Genomic DNA, 20,312 nt, shown 5'->3' with positions numbered 1-20,312 from the left:
TCTTACCAATCTCAGGTCACACCCATCCCCGACTCTTGCAGCTTTGGTTCCTCCCAACTCTCCACTCTTATTAACAATAAGATCTCCATGTCCTTTCTCCTCTGCTGGCCCCATGGCAACACTTCAGTTCTGTGCCCATTTCCTTGACTAGGCTCCCACTCACCCTAGGATCTTAGCAAAGAGCTCCTACCAACCCTACCAGCTGCCCCTCCACAGCCAAGTCCAGGTGCTGGATAAGACCCCAGGCATTTAGAAAAGGAGCAACTTGACTGTGTGTGCAGGGCCTCAGGTGGTGTATGGAATGCAGAAGTAGAGATCCGCCCTACACCCACACTCTTGAGTCATAGGTGTTTCTGGTGTCTGGTCCCGGATTGTCTGGCGTTCATATTAAATCACTTGTGGAGGCTGCTGGAATGGTGGGTGCCACTCCAATATCTGACAGGTGAGAGAAGGCCATTCATACAGCTCACTCAGCCTGGGAGAGTGGAAGCATCACTTCCCCTTGGCAGGTGATCTGGCCCTGGAGAACCCAGGGAGTGCCACTGAGTGGGTTGGCTGTGATTACAGAAGCACGCCCCTGTGTTTTGCCCTGGCACTTATGAAGGATCTTCTTCCAGTGCTCCTTTCTGCCATAGTTGATTGCAGATGGGTCTCAATGCCCAACACAGAGGCCACAGTGAGTGTCAGAGACATGTCACATGTTGTGAAGCACACAGGTGAGTGGGACCTAGGGGGACAGAGGTTGTTCAATGGCTTCTTTTTGTAGGTGCTGGATCATTGAGTTGTAGCCATTCAGGTTCCATGAGCACAGGAAGCCAACGTATCTCACAGGAGCTGAGACAGAAGCATGTTCCTCAGGGACCTGGGTCCCACACTGAACGTTAGTTATCTCCTGGGGACTTGGTGCACATTTCCTCTAAATTCTGACCATCTGGCTTCAGAAGGGTCAGCTATTGGGCATTTTTTAAATTTTAAATTAAAATTACGTTTCAGTTTTGGGAATGAAGGCCAGATTGTCTCACATGGTAAGCAAGAGATCTACCACAGAGACACACCTCCAAACATGACAGCAATTTTCAAGGGCTCCAAGAGGACCGATCCATTGTCTGCCTCAGTGGTCTTCATTCCTCAGAAGCTGAATGCAATTCCCTTAATACAATGCCCTTCATGGGCTCCTCCTACTCATTAGAATACTACAGTATCTGGGGCAAAATTTGAGGAAATGAATGTTCCTGGATGGAAAGATGGAGTGAGCAAAGAAAAATACACAGAATTCACACACTTCACAGTTCTGCCCAACTAGTTGTTGGTCTGGGAATCACACACTATAATTTTCTCACCATCCAGCACATTTTATTTGTAGCTATTCCTTAAGAGACCTCATCTCCCTCTCTTGGCATCCTACTGCTTCTAGGACATTGTCCGCAAACGCAACTTTCTTAAGATGGAAAGTGGTGCATTTTGCTCATTCAGTACTCACATGTCTGAAAGATCAGCAGTCTTTCTAAATCAGAAGATAACTTTGTCATTTTTTTTCCAACTGAAATGACATGACTCATCAATTGGTACAGCATCTGGTTGGCATAATTGTAAATCTGTCGTTCTGACCAGCCAGATACCTAATTCAGACAGTAGAGGGGAGGCTATGAGGAGTGTTTGAGAAGTCCCTAAAGCGAGGCAGGGGCTGTTTACTGTTGGACTGAGTGTTTTGAGAGCAGTAAAGTCATGTTATCATGTCTTCATTGAATGTAAGTCTGCTCTAAGTCATTCTTCCCTTTCTTCTTCTGTCTCGAGGAAGTGAAATTGAACATTCTGAATACAGAATGACAAACAGTGTAAAGACAACCAGGACAATCCCTTCCCATGTATCGGAACATTTAAGAAAGGCCAACTCTGAAACTTGGGTATTATGGGGGAAAACCTGGGCTCAGTAGTCAGAATTATAATCTGACCAGAAGGACTGTATCTTGTACTTTCAGGCCTTATTCAATAAAATGGAGCTGCTGAGTACCTCTAAAGTGGCAGTGAGAGATAGTTTTCCTGAAAATTTTGAAGCCTAAGACCTAGGATGGTTTGATCTAATGAAAGGAGTAAGAAAATCAGAGAATTCTATCTCTTACCTGTGGCCTGTCTCTGTGGACCCTGAGTTTTCCCTTCTATAAAATAGGAATGACCATCTCTCCCAATTGTTCTAGGATTGAAATGAGTTTAGAGAGATTAGAAAAGATTGCTTTTTTTTTCATTCTGAACGGCCCAGAAGGTTGAAATCAATGCCTGGGGTGGAGGGAGACTTTTGCGACTTGGGGTTTCCTAAGTGGCTGTTGTCGCCTTCTTCTAGTGATATTGAAGAGCCCCTTCAGAATGTTGCCCAAGTTCTTTTTGTTCCTTTCAAGGTAGTTCTCCTTGAAGCCACACCTCTCTTGTTTGGTTCTTGGTGCCAATGAATATTTAAGATCAGGAAGTGACACCATAGTAGACTTGGGGTCTGAGCCACCAGGTAGATAATGGAGCAGTGACTGATCCAGGAATCAGGGGATCCAATGCCTCAGTCAAGTTCCACCAGCAAGTTCTTATGTCATTGATGGTCACATTTCTGCCATCCTGAAGCTCTGTGACACAGACATGAATAGGTCGGGGTGCTTTGACTTCCTACAAGGAAAGGTGAAGGTGTCCTGAATTGTGACCTGAGCCCTAAAGTCCTGGTCCTGTTTTGTGAATTGTCAAATAAGTGGCTGTTCTAGATTCTTCTGAGTTGACAGTAATTTTGTGGCTTTCCTCTTTTTATGTTATTTGTTTCATTTTGTGGCTTTTCTGACAATTTTAAGTGATAGTTACTTGCCTCTTGTCAGTTCCCACTCTGACCTCTCTTAGCTTCAGGTTACATTGCTTGTTTGTTTTTAGCAGGCTGTTACCGATCCAGAGCACCTTTACTGATAGCTCCTCCTACTGAATATTGTTCCTCTTCACTAATTAGTTTAAAAGGCTTTAACAGACACAGACTATTATTTCAATAGTTGAAGTCTAAGCTCTAGGGTCCTAGCTTTGCCGCTGTCTGAGAAAAGGGCGACTCTAGAGATCAAGAGTGTCTAGGACTGGCAGGCATGCCAGAGGAGTGAAGAGTGGGGTATTGGCTGGAGATTCGCAAAGAAAAGGGACCAACTGACGGTGAAATCACAGGATCACAAGGGGATAGGCCCGTCCTATCCTAGAGATGGCACAGAAGGGGACACGAGCGTTCATAGGAAGAATGAGAATCAGACTGCTGGTGGCTGCCTGCAGTGATTAACCCGACTACACAGCTCCTGTCTGTACAGCAAAGCCTCCAGGCGCGCCCGAAGATTCCAGGCCTCGGCCACCAGGCAGGAGGTCTGATTTGTCCTTTGCCCTCAGGCAAAGAACAGCATCCAGGAACAGATCTTCCAAGGTCCAGCAGCCGTTTGCCGCCCAGGAATCCCGGGGAAAAAAGGGGGTCCAACAAGGACCGGAAGGGCTTCTGCCCTCATCTACCTTGGCGGAGCGCGGGGCGGGGTTGTTGGGAGGAAGCGGCCGTGGGGTGATTGATACCAGTACTGCATCTCTGCGCCACGGCAGCTTGCACCTCCCTGAAGCGGCTCGATCCGCGGGACGCCGCAGCGCTTTTCGAGACTCACGGGGCGGAGGAAATCCGCGGGCTAGAGCGCCAGGTTCGGGCCGAGATCGAGCACAAGAAGGAGGAGCTGCGGCAGATGGTGGGCGAACGGTACCGCGACCTGATCGAGGCGGCCGACACCATCGGCCAGATGCGCCGCTGCGCCGAGGGGCTGGTGGACGCGGTGAAGGCCACCGACCAGTACTGCGCCCGCCTCCGCCAGGCCGGCTCGGCCGCGCCCCGGCCCCCGCGGGTCCCGCAGGTCAGTCCCGCAGTCCGGCCGCGGAGCCGCCGCCTGCAGCGCCGCCCTCACCTCCGGCAGGGAGCGGCGCAGGCCGGCCTTCCTCGGGCTGCTTGGTCCCTTCGCGACGTCGTGGACACTGTCTTCTGGAGCCGTCCGGACTTCCGGCCCCGATCCGCTCACCGCAGTCGGGCTCCCCGTTAGGGCTGAAAGCGCCCGAGGACTCGAGTTCAGCTCTTTCCCGAATTCACCACCTCCTGACGTTTTCCATGGAACAGATTTCCCCCTTATGTTCACACCTTCCCCTCAAGCCATTCATTCTTCATCCCAGCCTTCCCCTGACCCGCCCCCCGGAGTAACTTCACCCTGCCGGGTGGCATGCCAGCCTTTGGGAGTTGGAGGGGGGAACCAGGCTGCAGGCCCTGACCTTTGAGTACTCGCACGTGTTCATGGTAGGGAGCTAGGGCTCTTCCAATTCGGGTCTCCCTGTCTTCTTTCCCCCAGACACTAATGATAAGGCCCAGCTAGGAAGGATGTGGGAATAAATACCGAGCAGCCTCTGGCCTCCCTGAAGAATGTGGACCTAGGGATGAGTAGACTGAAGGGCGTGGAGATGAAACAGGTGTGGGAAGCATTTGTGCTTAACCTTGACAACTTACTGGACTCAGAAGAGGAAATTGCAAAAGTACCTCTAGCTCCCATGTGGAACCTTTTCGTGCTACCTGGGCTGCAGAAAAACCCAGGCCACTGAGTGATATAACACAATAATGGAAATCCTTTGGAAAATTTTGAAATGAGTGACTGCATCCCTCCCCTGGGCTGTGTATTGAATACATGTCCTCTTGCATATGGCTAGATATTGCTATAACTGAACATACTTCCAGCCTTATAAAAAGGCTAATTTGTGTTACGCCTGATTTTAGAAATGTATTGATTTTCACAGTTGTACCTCCAGTTTGTAGTCACCCCCCACCCCAAAATTTGAGTGCCTTCTCTGTTCAATTCACAAAAAAGCAGAAGTCCCCTAATTTCTGCTCTGGTTCATCCTACCGATACAGTCAAGGATATAAATCCAGGGAAAGTTGACAAGAAATAAAAAAGTAATGTAGAATAGCTGTAGGAAATATTTTGGGATAAATGATTATTTTTCAAAATAACTGTATCCATTTTTCATATGAGTTGTGAAGAAAGTCACTTTCAGATTGGGTCCTCTGGGTGGAAAGATCTTAAGGACAGATAAGATTTGGAATATGGCTGTTTTAGTCAGTTTATGTTGCTATTAAAAAAACCTGAGAATAGGGCTGGGGATTTAGCTCAGTGGTTCTGGAGCCTGTCTCACGAGTGCAAGGTCCCGAGTTCGAACCTGAGATTAGATAATTCATCAAACTTTTTTTAAACATAATCCTGGGGTCTGGGAAGTCCAAAGTCAAGGCAGTGGCATTTGGACATGATGAGAGCCTTCCTGCTGTATTATCACATGGTAGAAAGGGGGACCATAAAAAGGCCTAAGCTAGACCCTGACAACCTTTTTATAAGGCAGTAATCCTCCATGAGGGGATGGCTCAGAGGGTAGATGAAGATGAGAGGCTTGAAGACTCAACAAGGTGAAGATTTTGTAGAGCTACTGAAGGACAGTTAAGAAGCTCTCAGAAAAATAGGACAAAATAGTAAGGTTGAACATCAGAAAAGCAAAGAGGATTCTTACAGGAGAGGTGGCCCACAATGCTCCCTGCCATCGAGACATCAAAAGGATGGGAACATCAAGAGAATCACTTGTGGCTGGAAGTGGTGGCACACCTTCCCAGCACACTGGCAGCCTGAAGCACGATGATCACAGCCTGAACAACATACAGTATTGACTTGGCAAGACCATGTCTTAAAAAAAAAAAGGCAGAGATGTAGCTTAGTGTGAAGGTCCTAGGTTCAATTCTCAGGACTGCCAATAAATATAAATAAAAAGGAACATTGTTAACCAGGTGGTGAGATGAAGGATTACATCAGACTTCGACTTCTTGCTAAATTGCATTCAATTGGCTTATGAAAGCTTTAAAGCTGAAAATATCCCATCCTCTCCCTGGGCCTGCAGAACATTGACCTTGCTTTTATTTACTGTTCTTTATTATACCCTTCCCTGCAGTCATAGCAATAGATCCTGGAGAAGTTATAAAGCATGGCTGCCAGGATCAAGCTGCTATAGAAATTCCTGAGAAGATCTGGCGCTCCATGGAAGCCTCTCAGTATCTCCATGCCACACAGCTCTACCTGCTCTGCTGCCACCTTCACAGCCTGCTCAAGCTGGATTCTTCCAGTCCTAACGCAGTTCAATCCTCTCCCAATTTCCTATACTCTCCACCAGGTGGCAGCAGCCAGCCGGTAAGTGGATTCCGCAGAAAAATCTCTGGTGATGGCCAGGTCTCACCACTGCAATTTTATGGAATCTGTCTTCTGGATATACCCAAGCTCTTCACCCATGATGTTAAAAATTTCCCGTTGACCTTTGTTGTCCTCTTTCTAGGTCAATCATTCTGCACTAAAGCAAGATTCTGCACAAATGCCCAGCTGTGTCTGACCAAGCTGTGGGAGAGGCCCTCTGCTCCATAATGCTTTCAAAGGAGAGTTCTCTTACAGACTTCCCGATGGCCAGAAAAGCAACGATTCAGACATTTCTCAACAATCCCAACCATGGTGTGTGTGGCTTTCCAAAATTTAATTCTTAATAAAGCATAAGATGGAGCAGGGTGAGCAGAGGGAGACGGGAGCATCCAGAGGGCTCTGTCTTTAACTTATTAATGGAAATTGTTTAGAAAGGATGATTTCTTCTCACAGGTTCTGGTATCAAGGCCGAGTTTTGCTTATTAGTGGAATTGCTGGCCACCACTCTGAACCAAGCACACGCCCTTTTCTACACTCTACCAGAAGGGCTGCTGCCAGATCCATCTCTGCTACGCGGCCTGCTCCTCTCTACTCTGGAGACCGTCACAGGCCAACATCCTACTGGTGAGGACTTTTATTTTTCAGTTACATATAAAATGTGTTTATTTATTTTTCTTCTTTTATTTCTTTTTTTCACCTTTTTAATTAATTATGCATTTTTGTTAGTACATGTTTGCAGTAGATAATGATTACATTTATTGTGGTCAATTTGTACACATACATAACACATCTTAATTTTTTTTGTCTCCTTCCCCCATTCCTTCCTGCTCTCTCCAACTCTCCAACTCTGTCTTACTTTTCTTGTTGCTGAGACAAAATACCCGACACCCATGAGTTAAAGGAGGAACGGTTTATTTCAGCTCACAGTTTGTAGAGGTTTCAATCCATAGTTGCCTAGCTCCAAGGCTGGGCAGCATGATAGAGGCCTAGCAGAGGAGAAACAGTCCATGGCAGGCAGGGAGAAGGCAGCAAGCAGTGAACCCTTCTGGACTTTTATCCCATCTAGGTTACAAACCTACTGGATGGTGCCCCCCACACTATCCAGTGTGGGCCTTCCCATTATCCACACCCAGAACTATGCCATACAAATGTATCACATACCCTGATCCAACATCACACACTGATGATCCAGCCACCTCCCAAAGACCTCACCTATGAGCACATGAGGCTTTGGAGCACATATAGATACAAGCCATAACAATCCCCTTTCCATTTGATAAAGATCTATTTCCATTTTTTTCTTTGATTCTCTTTTTGTAATCCTTTTTCATTTCCTTCCTTGCACCTTCCATCTCTTTCTCATCTCCCACTTGAAAAAAATTTCCCTAGTTCTTATTATCTATCCTTTATTTTGCTGTCTATATTTTGAGTTTCTCAGATGAGACAAACCATGTGACATTTAAACTTGTGTGTCAGATTTATTTCACTTAGGATTATGGTCTGACAGTGCATCCATTTGCTTACAAATAACTCAAGTTTATTCTTCTTTATGATAGCATAGTACTCCATTGTGTACAAATACTACATTTTCTTTATCCATTGATCTATTAATGGACATACAGGCTGTTTCCAATACTTCGCTTATTAAGAATTATGCTGCTATAAACAGGGGCATTAGGTATCATTATAATATGATTTTTTTAACTCTTTTACGAAGATTCCTAGAAGGGGAATAGCTAGATCATATGAAATTTCGATTTTTAGGTTTTTAATGAATTTCCCTCGTGATTACACTAGTTTACATTTCCATCAACAATGTGGAGGGGTTCCTTCCCCCCGCACCGCAGCCTTGCCAACATTTGTTAGTATTTGATTTCTTGATGATAGCCATTCTTTCTAGAGTAAGATGGTATCTCAGTGTTGTTTTAATTTGCATTTCTCAAATAGCCAGTAATGTTGAACATTTTATCATATATTTATTGGCTATCTGTACTTCTACTGAGAAGTATCTATTCATTTCAGATGTCCATTTTTTAATTAGGTCTTTTATTTGGGGGTGTCTAATTTTTTTGAGTTTTTTTATGTACTCTAGATGTTAATCCTCTGAGCAATAACTGGCAAAAATTTTTTCCCATTCTGTAAGTTGTCTTTTCACTCTGTTGGTTGTTTCCTTTGCTGTGTAGAAGGTTTTTGCTATGGCCCCATTTATTGATTCTCAGTATTGTTTCTTGTGCCATTGGGGTTTTGTTCAAAAAGTCCTTGTGTATGCCTATGCCTTCAAGACTTACACCTATTTTATATTCTAGCAGATTAAGTATTTTTGTTTTAACATTTAGACTTTTTTTTTTTTGGTACCAGGGATCAAACTCAGGGCCTTGTGCTTGCAAGCCGGGCAGTGGCACCACTGAGCTAAATCGCCAGCCCAACATTTAGATTTTTGATCCACTTTTATTTTAGTTTAGTATATGATGAGATATCTGGGTCTAGACAGTCTTCTGCCTGTGGATATCCAATTTTCTCAGCGCTATTTATTAAAGAGGCTATCTTTCCTCCAGTGTGTTTTTTAACCCATTGTTGAAGATCGTAGTTGAATGTGTCTGGGATTGTTTCTGCTTCCCCTATTCTGTGCCAGTGATCCACATTTCTGTTTTTGTGCCAGTATCGTGCTGTTTTTATCACTGTAGCTTTGTCATATAACTTCAAATCTGGGATTGTAGTGTCTCTTGCTTTGCTACTGTTACCCAGAATTGCTTTTGCTCTTCTAGGTCTTTTCTGCTTCCATATGAATTTTTGGATTGTTTTCTCTAGATCTGTGAAGAACGCTGTTGATATTTTTATTGAGATTGTGTTAAATCTATATATGAGTTTTGGAAGTATAGCCATTTGGACCATATTAGTTCTGCTTATCTTGGAACATGGGATATCTTCCATTTTCTGATGCCCTCTTCAATCTCCTTTTTCAGAGTGATGTAATTTTTGTTGTTGAGATCTTCACTTTTTTTTTTTTCTTTTCTTTTCTTTTTTGTACTGGGGATCGAACTCGGGACCTTCCACTTGGGAGGCAGGTGGCAGCACCACTGAGCTAAATCCCCCGCCTGAGATCTTCACTTTCTTGGTTAGGTTAATCCCTATGTTTTTAATTTTTCTTGATGTTATTGTTTTCCTAATTTCTTTCTCAGTGAGTTCATTATTAGTGTATAGGAATGCTATTGATTTTTAATATTGCTACACTACTGAATTTGGTTATTCCAGGAGTCTTTTAGTGGAATTTTTTGGGTCTTATAAGTAGAGAATCATGTGATATGCAAATAATGATTCTTTGACTTTTTTCTTTTTATATTTATCCCTTTCCTTTCTTTCTCTTGCGTGACTGTTCTGGTTAATGTTCGGGGGACTATGTTAAACAGGAGTGGTAATAGTGGACATCCTTGTCTTGTTCCTGATTTTAGAAAGAAAGCTTTCAGCTTTCCCCCCATTTAATACAATGTTTGTGGAAGGTTTGTCATGTCTGACTTTTATCAGATTGAGATAAAGTCCTTCTATAACCTATTTTCTTCAGGGTTTTTATCATGAATGGATGTTGAATTGTCAAAGGCTTTTTCTGTGTCCATTGGGATGATTGAGGGATTTTTGTCCTTCTGTTTATGTGATGAATTATATTTATTGATTTGCATATGTTGAACCATCCTTGCAACACTGAGATTAAGTCTACTTAGTCATGGTATATGATCTTTGTGATGTTTTACTGCAGTTTGCTAGTATCTTGTTGAAGATTTTTGCATCTATGTGCATTAGAGATATAGGCCAATGGTTCTCTTTTTTTGGTTGGATTCATTGCCTGTTATTAAATTATTCAAAGTTTTTAAGTTTTCTTGGTTCAGTTTTACTAATTCATATGTATTCCCTTTCTTCTGAGTTTTCCAAATTATTTTTGTATAGGTCGGTGAAGTACAGCAGTTGATAATATTCTGGATTTTGCTCCATTGTGATTTCACCTTTTTCATTTCTAGTTGAATATATTTGTGTCTTTCATTTTTTTTGATAAGATGGACTAAAGGTTCATCTAATTTGTTTATTCTTTCAAAGATGCAGCTCTTTGATTCATTGATTCTTTGTATTCTTTTTTTAGTCTCCACTACATTGATTTGTGCTCTCATCATTGTAATTTCCTTCCTTGTATTAGCTCTGGATTTGGATTGTTCTTATTTCTCTGGGACCTTGGGGTGCATCATTAGGTTATTTAGGCTTGCTCTGTTTTTGTGATATGGGCATTCATAGCTATAAACTTCCCTCTCAGGGATTGCTTTCATTATTTCCCATAAATTCTGGTATGTTGTAGTGGAATTATCATTTAATTCTAAGAATTGTATTATTTCTTATTTTCATATGTGGCTCATTGATTATTCAAGAGTGTGTTGCTTAGTTTCCATATGTTTGGTTAAATTCTGTGGAGTCTTTTGCCACTGATTTCTAGTTTCATTGCACTGTGATCTGATAATATGCATAGTAAAATTTCAGTTCTTTTGCATTTACTTAAGCATGCTTCATTATGTGGTATATTTTGGAGAAAGTTCCACATGCTGACAAGATGTATTCTCTTGTTGGGTAGAATAGGCGCTCTCTCTCTCTCTCTCTCTCTCTCTCACTATATATATATATATATATATATATATATATATAAAGTCCATTTGTTGGAAGATTTTTTTAGCTCTGATTTTTGTTGTTGTTGTTTGTTTATTTTTGGGGTTTTTTTGGTACCAGAGATTGAACTCAGGTCCTTGCACTTGCGTAGCAGGCGCCGAAACCAGAGCTAAATCCCCGGCCCTCTGATTTTTTTTTTTTTTTTGCTACCAGAGATCGAACTTGGATCCCTGGGCTTGCAAGGCAGGCGGTGGAACCACTGAGCTAAACCCCTGGCCCCAGCTCTGATATTTCTTTGTTGATTTTTTTGTTGTTGTTTAGCTGATTTGTGTGTTTGTGATAGTGGGGTATTGAGGTCTTCCACTGTAATTGCATTATTTATGTAATCTTTTAGGTCCAGCAGTGTTTGCTTTATGAAGTTGGGTGCACCAGTGTTTGGTGCATAAATGTTAATAATTGTTATCTCTTCCTGTTGAATGGTTTCCATAACCAACATGTGGTGACCTTCTTTGTACCTTCTGATCAATTTTGGCTTAATGTCCAGTTTGTCTGAAAATAGAATAGCTACTACTCTTCCTTGTTTGGGGGTTTCTGTTCTATGAAATGTTTTCCATCCTTAGATTTATAGTCTATGAATTTGGGGGGGAGGCTAAGTGTGGGGTTTTTTTGTATACAGCATATTGTTGGATCTTGTTTCTTCATCTATTCTGCTACTCTGTCTTTTGATTGGCAAATTGAGACTGGTAACATTTATGGTTATAACTGATAGGTATTGACTCATTCCTATTATATTATTTTACTACTGCTGATTTTTCTTTCTCTTCTACTTAATTGCTTGCCCTGCCTGGTACATTCATTCTATTAGGCCTTTTAGCAGTGTTAGTGTCATTGTGTCTTTCTAGGATATTCTTGTGAATTTTTTAGAATGCTGGTTAGGCAGTCAATAATTTCTTTAGGTGCTCTTTATCATGGCGATATCTTATTTCTCCATCAATTTTGAAAGATAATTTTGCAGGATATATGAATCTGGGAAGTTTTTTATTATTATTTATTTTTTGGTACTGGGGATTGAACTCAGGACCTTGCGCTTGCGAGGCAGGCACGGCATCACTGAGCTAAATCCCTGGTCTGGAAGTTACTTCTTTTTAGTGCTTGAAATACTTCACTCCAATCTCTCCTTGACTTTAAGGTTTGTGTTGAGAAAATCTGTTGTAATTTTGATAGGTTTTTTCTTTATAAGTGATTCATAGCTTTTCTCAAACAGCTTTTAAAATTCTATTCTTGTGTTGGAATTCTGTTAATTTGACCATGATGTGTCTTGGGTTAGTTCCTTTCTGATCATGGCTTTTTGTGGCTCTATGTGCCGTGTTCATCTGTACATTAAATTCTTTTTCCATATGGAAAGTTTTCTATTACTTTTGTAAACAGTTTTTTATGCCTTTGTGCTGTCTTCTGATTTTTCATTAATTCTGATTAATCTTAAATTAGCCTTTTTTGGATCATCTGGAAGCTCTTGGATCCATGTTTCATGTTATCTTGTTGTTTGTATGGTGTCTCTTATTGATTGATCACCATCCATATCCCTGTCTTCTGGATCTGACACTCTGTCCTCAAATTGGTCATTTCTGCTGCCCATACTTTCAATAGAATTTTTTTTTTTTGGGTTTTTTTTTTCGGTACCAGGGATCAAACTCGGGTCCTTGCGCTTGCATAGCAGGTGGTGAAACCACTGAGCTAAATCCCTGGCCCCTCAATAGAATTTTTAATCTCTTGGATTCCTGTTTGGGGTTTTTTATAGAATCCAATTCTTTTCTATGCTGGGCATTCATGATTTGCATTACTTTCTTTAGCTTCTCTAGCTTTTCATGTGTGTTCTCTAGACTTGCAGATCATTTCTTTCAGTAGAATCATTATCCATCTAATTATATCTTGAATTTTCCAAAGACCTTATTGATTTTTTTTTAACCTCCGCAATTATCCTTTCAGTTATTTTGTGTGGCTTTTAATTTCGTTCCCTGTGGTCCCTCCTGCATTGGCTTTGGGGGAGTTGGGAATTTTTAGAGGTATTTTATTGCCTTGTTTTCTCATGTTTGTATTTTTTCTTTGTTTTCTGTGCTGAGACTTACAGAATTATAGTGGGTAGCTTTGTTGCTATTATGGAGACCTTTTTAGTTATTGTCTACTTTTCAGAGATGTCCTCTAGGCCTAACTATTGACTTTTGCCTCTGTCCCAGGATCCAACCACCTCTATTTATTTGCAAAGGGTGGTTACAGCTTATTTATCCCAGTACCCAGTTCTTTGGGAATGAGCAGCAGTATTGTTTATGATTCTCAGGCAATCCAGATATTGGCACATGAAGAAAACCAATGGATAGTATCAAATATGTTACTTTGGTTAAAGTACTAAAATCACTAACAATAGTATCAACTATAAACTGGATGTTGACAACTGCTAAAACTAATAATGTACCACCCTCAACCATAGGAAAGTGATCTATAGTTATAGAATAAACACTAAGACAATCTATATATTGAACTACAGTAAATATCTACTCGATAGAACTTCATTAACAATATAATAGTGTTCAATCGGGCCAGGGATTTAGCTCAGTGGTTTCACCACCTGCTGTGCAAGCGCAAGGACCTGAGTTCGATCCCCGGTACCAAAAAAAAAAAAAAAAAAAAATAGTGTTCAATCATAGTAAGATATATTTAACTATCTATAGATTCATAATGCTTAATGATTACATTTATAAGCATAGAGGTAGGAGGGAATGAGAACCTGAATTAAGGAGTAAAAGAAAATTAGTAGTATTAGATAAAAGTAACAGAAAAAACAACAAGGAAAAGTATAAATAATAAAAAATGGAGCATAAACTAAAGGAAAAAAAATTGGTAATAATAAGGGAACAAATTAAGAAACTAAGAAAAGAAACAAAGAAGAGGACCTATGAGCCAGGTGTGGTGACATACACCTGTAATCCCAGCACTCAGGAGGCTGATGCAGGAGCATCACCATGAGTTTGAGGCCAGCCTGGGCTACATAGTAAGTTAAAGGCCAGTGTGAACTATATAATACATAGTGAGATCCTGTTTCCAAACCTCTCCCCAAAAAAGAAGAGGACCTAATTAAACAAATAAAGAAAGATCATAAGAAAATGGGAGAGGAAACTCTAAACACCACCAAAAGAAACTCTCCAAAAAAACAAAACAAAATGACCCCCAAAACTGGACCAGGCATGGTGGTACACACCTGTAATCCCAGCACTTGGGAGGCTGAGGCAGGAGGATCACCACAAGTTCAAGGCCAGCCTGAACTACATAGTGAGTTCAAAGCCAGGCTGAACTACATAGGGAGATTCTATCTCAAAAAAAAAAAAAACCAGATCTCTCCCCCAAAAAACCCCAAAATAACAGTAACAACAAAACTCAAAGCTCAAAAGAAGAAAGAAAAAATAATTCCTATGTATTTATACGAGTGGTTTTTGGAATCCAGCAAGTCATCATCCTCTCTGCCCTGCTTATAGCCTATAGATTTATGAGGTCACCCCTTTGCTCAAGAGGTCACCTGTTTATAAACTCAAGTCCATGGCAACTGTCCAAGCCAACACTTGTCCCCACTCACATTGATACACAGGGAAACAGTCAGACCCCTGGTCTCCTCTGGATATGGGCATCAGGGCAGGTGATCAAGCAGATCGCTGGACTCAGTGCCATCACCTTCAGATCCAGCCACCTCTGAAAGTCAAACCCACTGATTCTTTCCCCCTACCACAGAATGCAGGCCCCAAGTCCCTCTCAGTCTGACCTTGAGCTTTTCAGGGGGTCTGGGGGGAATCTGTGTCTAGTACTTACCCTCTCCAAGTCTGTCTCCATGGCTTTCTCTCCAACAGTCACTGCGGTAGGGTAACGTCATGTTGGGAGCAATGCTACATAATTCTAGGGAAAAATCATTTGAGTAGGCCTAGTTCTCCTGCCTACAGGCCAGCAATAACACTCCAAGACATACTTCCATTTTGGCCTCAGGTCACAAGGGAGACCTCAATGATCCCATGATGCTGTAATCCTCCAGGACAAGACCACACCTGTGGGAGACGCCCTGGGAGGAACCAAATCTTCATCTGTGTAGTTCCTGGGAGGAACTAAATCTTCATCTGCATAGTTCCTCATTGTTCTTAGATTTCACCCAGTCTTTTGTTACACTTGTTCATCCCAATATGATACTGAAATCTACATTATTCATTTGTTACATTTGTTTCTTTGGATGTACTAAATAAAAGGTGCTGCAAGCTAGGGCTTCTTGTCTTTGCTGCCCAGAGCAGCACTGATCAGACCCAAAGCTCAGCTTCTTCTCAGTCTCATTTGTCTACCTTTCCTGTAATTCGCCGTGTGCTGCCGTGGCTCGCAGGAGACCAGGACTCACTGCAGAGGTTCTGGTAACGTCCCCTTCCCCTGTTCCCTACAACATCAGTCCTGGAGTGAAGCTGTAGTGTAGCTGTCCCGTGGCTCAGTACCATATGATCAACTTTCTCCCAAAATGGCACCTGAGTAAACCTCTGGTAATATGGGGGCGCTGCACTGGATTTCTTTCTAATGCTATCCCACCATGAAAAAGCCATTGTCAGGGTAAAGCTCCACACTGTTTGTTTTAGTTTACACCAGCTGTGGGCTTTTCTTAGGACTGGTGCTATTGGTTCATCCCTTGGTTCCCCCTGAGGCAGCTGACTTTCCAGGCAGGCTTACCCCTTCTGCTGGCTATTGGGCTTCACCTCAATCAGGTCAGTCATTTGATAGTCACCTGTGCAACGATGTGTTGAGGGGAACCAAGGTACAGGGCCTGCTAGGAGTTTGAAGTCTGAAGCCTGCAATGGGACAGCGTCCTTCCTTGCTGGTGAGCTCTTGACCAACATTTCTCCTGGCTTATCTGATGGACCTTTACCCAGTGTCTACCATGTGCCAGCCTACTGTGCCAGGCTTTGAGGACAGAGCAGGGAACTGGAGAAACATGGAGGTTACAGTTTAGTGGTAGAGGCAGATATTGAATTCATGAATATGCAAACAGCTGTTTAATGCCACTATTAGTCATTGCTATAAAAGCAGAGTACAAGTTTCTTTGAGAACACTGAATGAAAAGAATTTACCAAGGTCAGAAAAGACTTCCTGGGCAAGTGATAATTAAACTGAAAGCTGAAGGTAGAGTACAGTTTAGTAGGATGAAGGAAAGGAAGACAGTTCAAGCAAAGGGAAGAAGGTGTATAGAGTCCAAAGGCAAGGAAGGTGGTAGTGGATTGGAGGAAGTGAAAGCCAGTGAGGGTGAAGTTTCTTGGGTGAGATTTAGGAAAGCAAGAAAGGAGACAAGATGTGGCCAGGAGCCAGTTAATCCCAGGCTTTGTGGGCCAGGTCTTTGCACTAAGATACATCCCCAGCTCTTATTTATTTATCCTTTTATTTTGAAACAGGTCTTGCTAAGTTGCCCAGGCTGGGCTTGAGCTAGTAATCTCTCTGCTTCAGCCCTCCAGAGTGCTTGGACCAAAGGGCTGTACCACCATGCCCACAAACTTGAACTTTGTAGTGAGACAGTATCTCACTACATAGTTCAGACTGGCATTGAACTCATTATGTAGCTCAGCATGGCCTCAAACTTGTGATGATCCTCATGGGAAATGATATTGTTCAGGTGTAATGAAGATACTAAGAATGAGATAACCAACTTGCTCCTGTATGTGAGGAGCATGAAAGGGCTCGCAGGGATCCAGGATGCCATGTGAGTCTGCCAGTCACAGCTGGGAGGTGGTGTGTCAGAGGCTCCTGGAGAAGCCACTCCTGTTCTGGGAGGACATGATGCGGCAGCTGTTCCTGGACCGCTTACAGGTAGAGTGGAGAACCACAGGGGATCCCCATTTCACAGCCAACCCAGTGTGATCTCATGTCTGTCCTGAGAGCCTCCTGTCACTTCCTGGGTGTAGTCTGTCCCTGCCCACTAGCACTTAGAGAATCCAGACCTGAAAAACATACCAGGCCTCACTCAGGTGGCCAGGAACAAGCCCATGTCCACTAGTGATGGTCTCTTTGGTTCTCGGCCATGCCATGTAGATTTCCTGAATGTCGTGGAGAACATTCTGAATGCTGAGGTCAGTTGCCATCTGGTACTCTTGTTTTGAGACTTCATTAAAGAATAGGGATCCGAACTCTTCTCTCATTCTGTTTCAGACTCTGACAAAGGAAGGCTTTGAATCCATCTCCCGTAGCTCCAAAGAGCTCCTGGTCTCAGCTCTGCAGGAACTTGAAAGCACCACTGGCAATTCCACAGCCAATAAGCACATCCACTTCGAGCAGAACATGTCTCTGTTCCTCTGGTCTGAGAGCCCCACTGACCTGCCTTCTGATGCTGCCTGGGTCAGCGTGGCAAATCGACCCCGTTTAGCCAGTAGTGGCCTCTCCATGAGAGCCCAGGCTATTAGTCCTTGTGTACAGAACTTCTGTACTGCCTTGGATTCCAAACTGAAGGTTAAACTGGAAGACCTCCTGGCCTACCTTCCTTCTGATGATGCTCCCCTGCCCCATGCAGCAGGTCAGGAACTCTGCCTTTGACCGATATGCAGATGCGGGGACTGTGCAGGACATGCTGCGGACTCACTCCATGGCGTGCATCAAGTATATCACAGACTGCATCCAGGCAGAGCTGCAGAGCATCGAGGGAGCTGTGCAAGGCCAGGAGAATGTGCTCCGCAGCACGAAGCTGCACACAGTCCTTTTCATGGCCAGGCTCTGCCAGTCCCTGGGAGAACTGTGCCCCCATCTGAAACAGTGCATTGTGGGAAGATCTAAGAGCACTGAGAAACCAGTAACGGAGGTGAAGGCTCTGAAAAAGCAGGGAAAGGGGAAAGCTCAGGAGGTTAAATAATTAGTTCTCCAGCAGGGTGATGGGCTACCAGTCTGGAGCTTGGCACTTTTGAAAGTGACTGACAGGAACTTCTTAGGATCTCAAATTTGCCTCACTTTTATCTTACACTAGGCTTGCCACCATCATGAAGCTCCTTCAGTAGCAAGGGAGTGACATCTTATTTCATAGTTAACAGCACCCTACCTCTCTGCAGGATGGCTCCAGTGTAAAACCTTTTCTACTTATTTTTATCCTAGATTTTATAGACAGAAAACCTGCATCTTTTCCTTTCAACAGATGGAGATGAAAGGTCTTCTTACAAGGTATGGTGGCACTTGCCTATAATCTCAGCAGTCTGAGAGGCTGAGGCTCTGTTGCTAATGAGAACCATTTACCCTGAAGTGCAGACAGCACCATTACAGTCCCAGCTGCCTGGTGGACCTCAGAGTACGGAAGGGAGGACTCCACAGGGGCTGTGTATCTGGAAGGTGCTGGAGTGGAGAGATCAAGGTCCTGCCATGCACGCCTCCTAAGGATAAATGGGCCCACCTTTGCTACACATCATTTAATGGGTGTAAATTGGCAACGTGAAATTCCTTTGTTCTTTTAGCCATCCTGGTACGTACAGTCCTTCCTGTTTAGCTTATGCCAGGAAATAAATCGGATTGGAGGCCACGCCCTGCCGAAGGTGACACTGCAGGAGATGCTGAAAAGCTGCATGGTTCAAGTAGTCACTGCCTATGAGACACTTGCAGCAGAAAAGCAGGTGAAGGTGGGTGTTTGAATGTTCTCCCTTTAGTAACCAATAAAGGTGTATCTTTTTCTTGGGTGCTGGCAGGTACATCAAAGGTCCAGAGTGTTAAGGGTCACCCAGCCCAGGCTTCAGTTCCTGTAAATATGTTCCTTTCTATTAGGGGTGGCTTGCAGCTCTGTGAGTTCACACCCATTCTCCTGGACCTGACGGGTCTTCCTGGAGTAGGTGGTTCAGGACAAGTGAGCCAGATAACAGCTTTCATAGGGCAAGAAGGCCCGGCTTACAGCCCTGGCACAGCTACCTGCTCACTGCAGACTCTGGGCAAATCATTAACCATCCATTTCCTCAGGATCACATGTGCCCAGTAGATAAAGCCTTCAGCTGGCTTCTCCCAGCTAACATGGAGACCTCCCCACTCATCCCCAGCAGGGTGCCTGTGAGGAGGGCAGGTGCCCAGCACTGCTCTGGCACATGGAAATCCTTGAGGGGAGTCTTTGTCTCCCAGCCTCTGCTTCCCACTCCATTAGAAACATTTGAAAGACAAGACCAGTCCTGATTTGGGGACGGAGTCAGCGAAGTCTGCTCTGCTCGGGTTCCTCACAATACCCCTCCTTCATGCATGATGCCCTGGTTATAGAAATGCCATCTACAGCACTGAGGGCTTTTTGTTTGTTTTAAGGGCTGGGTCTCTTCCCTGCTTTTAGCTCTTTAGCTTTATGACCCACTTTCTAGTGTACACCGAAGTTGTGAGATTAAACCTGATTGCGAAACAAGCTGTAGCCGTCAGAGCACACAGGTGGTCCCTGTGCCATGTAAGCATCCAGTCTCTCCCTGGGATGGGGACTCACTTGAAGAAAGAAGGCACATTCCCACTGACCCAGAACTGGGCGCTGCAGCTCCTCTATGACCTGCGCTACCTCAGCATTGTCCTCACTACCAAGGAGGAGATGAAGAGTGGCCACAGCAAGCCATACTCCAGGTACTGGATCTCTTCTGGACTCTCCAACATGGTCTCTTCCCAGTGCAGAGATGCTCCCTGCTCATGAGGGCTCTTCTCGTGATTTTTCAACATGAATATGGTGGGCAATCAGTAAGCATTCAGGAGAAACTGCCCTTCACATTTTGCAGTGAGGGCTTTTCGTGGGCTGGGTGATATGCACTGTGATGCTCTATCAAAATGCTGGTCAGGGTCAGGAGGCCACAGCTCCAGGGCAGCCCTGCAGTCGTCAGGGGAAACCACCCTCCCTCCACAGCAGATGCTGGTGCCAGGCTGTGGTGACCAGGTTTAGTGTAGAGTACTTTCAGTTTACAGTGGTTTGTTGGGACATGACCCATCATAAACCAATGAGCACTGTACCCCCTTTTTCTGGGTTGCCCCCAAAGAGCAAACCTCTTCCTGAACATTCAGTGGCTTTGTCCTAAATAGTAAGAGTTCATTTCACCAGCAAGTGAAGGAGTGGCCACCTGCTGGGTATATTTCATGGTTAAGGAAACTTGGCAGAACCTCATTCCTCTGGAGGTCAGTCCTATAACTGCTGGGTATAACTTGAGATCTTAGTGCTTCCCCTAAAAACAGAACATGGAGAAGGAAAGGACTTGACTTAGACATCAAATCCACATCCAGGATTTTTATAGGTAGAAAAACTGTATTCTGGTGCCTGCCTCACAAGCGCAATGTCCAAAGTTCAATCCCCAGTACACAAAAAAAAACAAAAAACTTGTTTTTTCACCCTAAAAAATATGTGGATGATAATCCTTTTCTCAGAACTGAGGTGACAAGTGACTGACCACT

The 20,312-nt window shown here is 43.6% G+C and overlaps 1 protein-coding gene across 1 annotated transcript; it reads left to right on the top strand.

Moving 5' to 3' along the window:
- Positions 1–3,557: 3,557 nt before the first annotated feature.
- Positions 3,558–18,538, top strand: Cog1 (component of oligomeric golgi complex 1; the record flags this gene model as incomplete). The annotated part of the gene is given in 3 exon segments (XM_087208158.1): positions 3,558–4,068; positions 17,005–17,440; positions 17,442–18,538. Coding segments are annotated over 3 exon segments (1,404 nt in total), but the record flags the coding sequence as incomplete, so codon positions are not given.
- Positions 18,539–20,312: the final 1,774 nt, after the last annotated feature.

This window comes from Heterocephalus glaber, unplaced genomic scaffold (genome assembly GCF_053883595.1).
Source record: "Heterocephalus glaber isolate CG9 unplaced genomic scaffold, H.glaber_assembly_v1.0 deba00000937, whole genome shotgun sequence".
Taxonomy (NCBI): domain Eukaryota; kingdom Metazoa; phylum Chordata; class Mammalia; order Rodentia; family Bathyergidae; genus Heterocephalus; species Heterocephalus glaber.
Note: the sequence above shows the minus strand (reverse complement) of the source record. Positions and strands in the feature narration are given on the sequence as shown.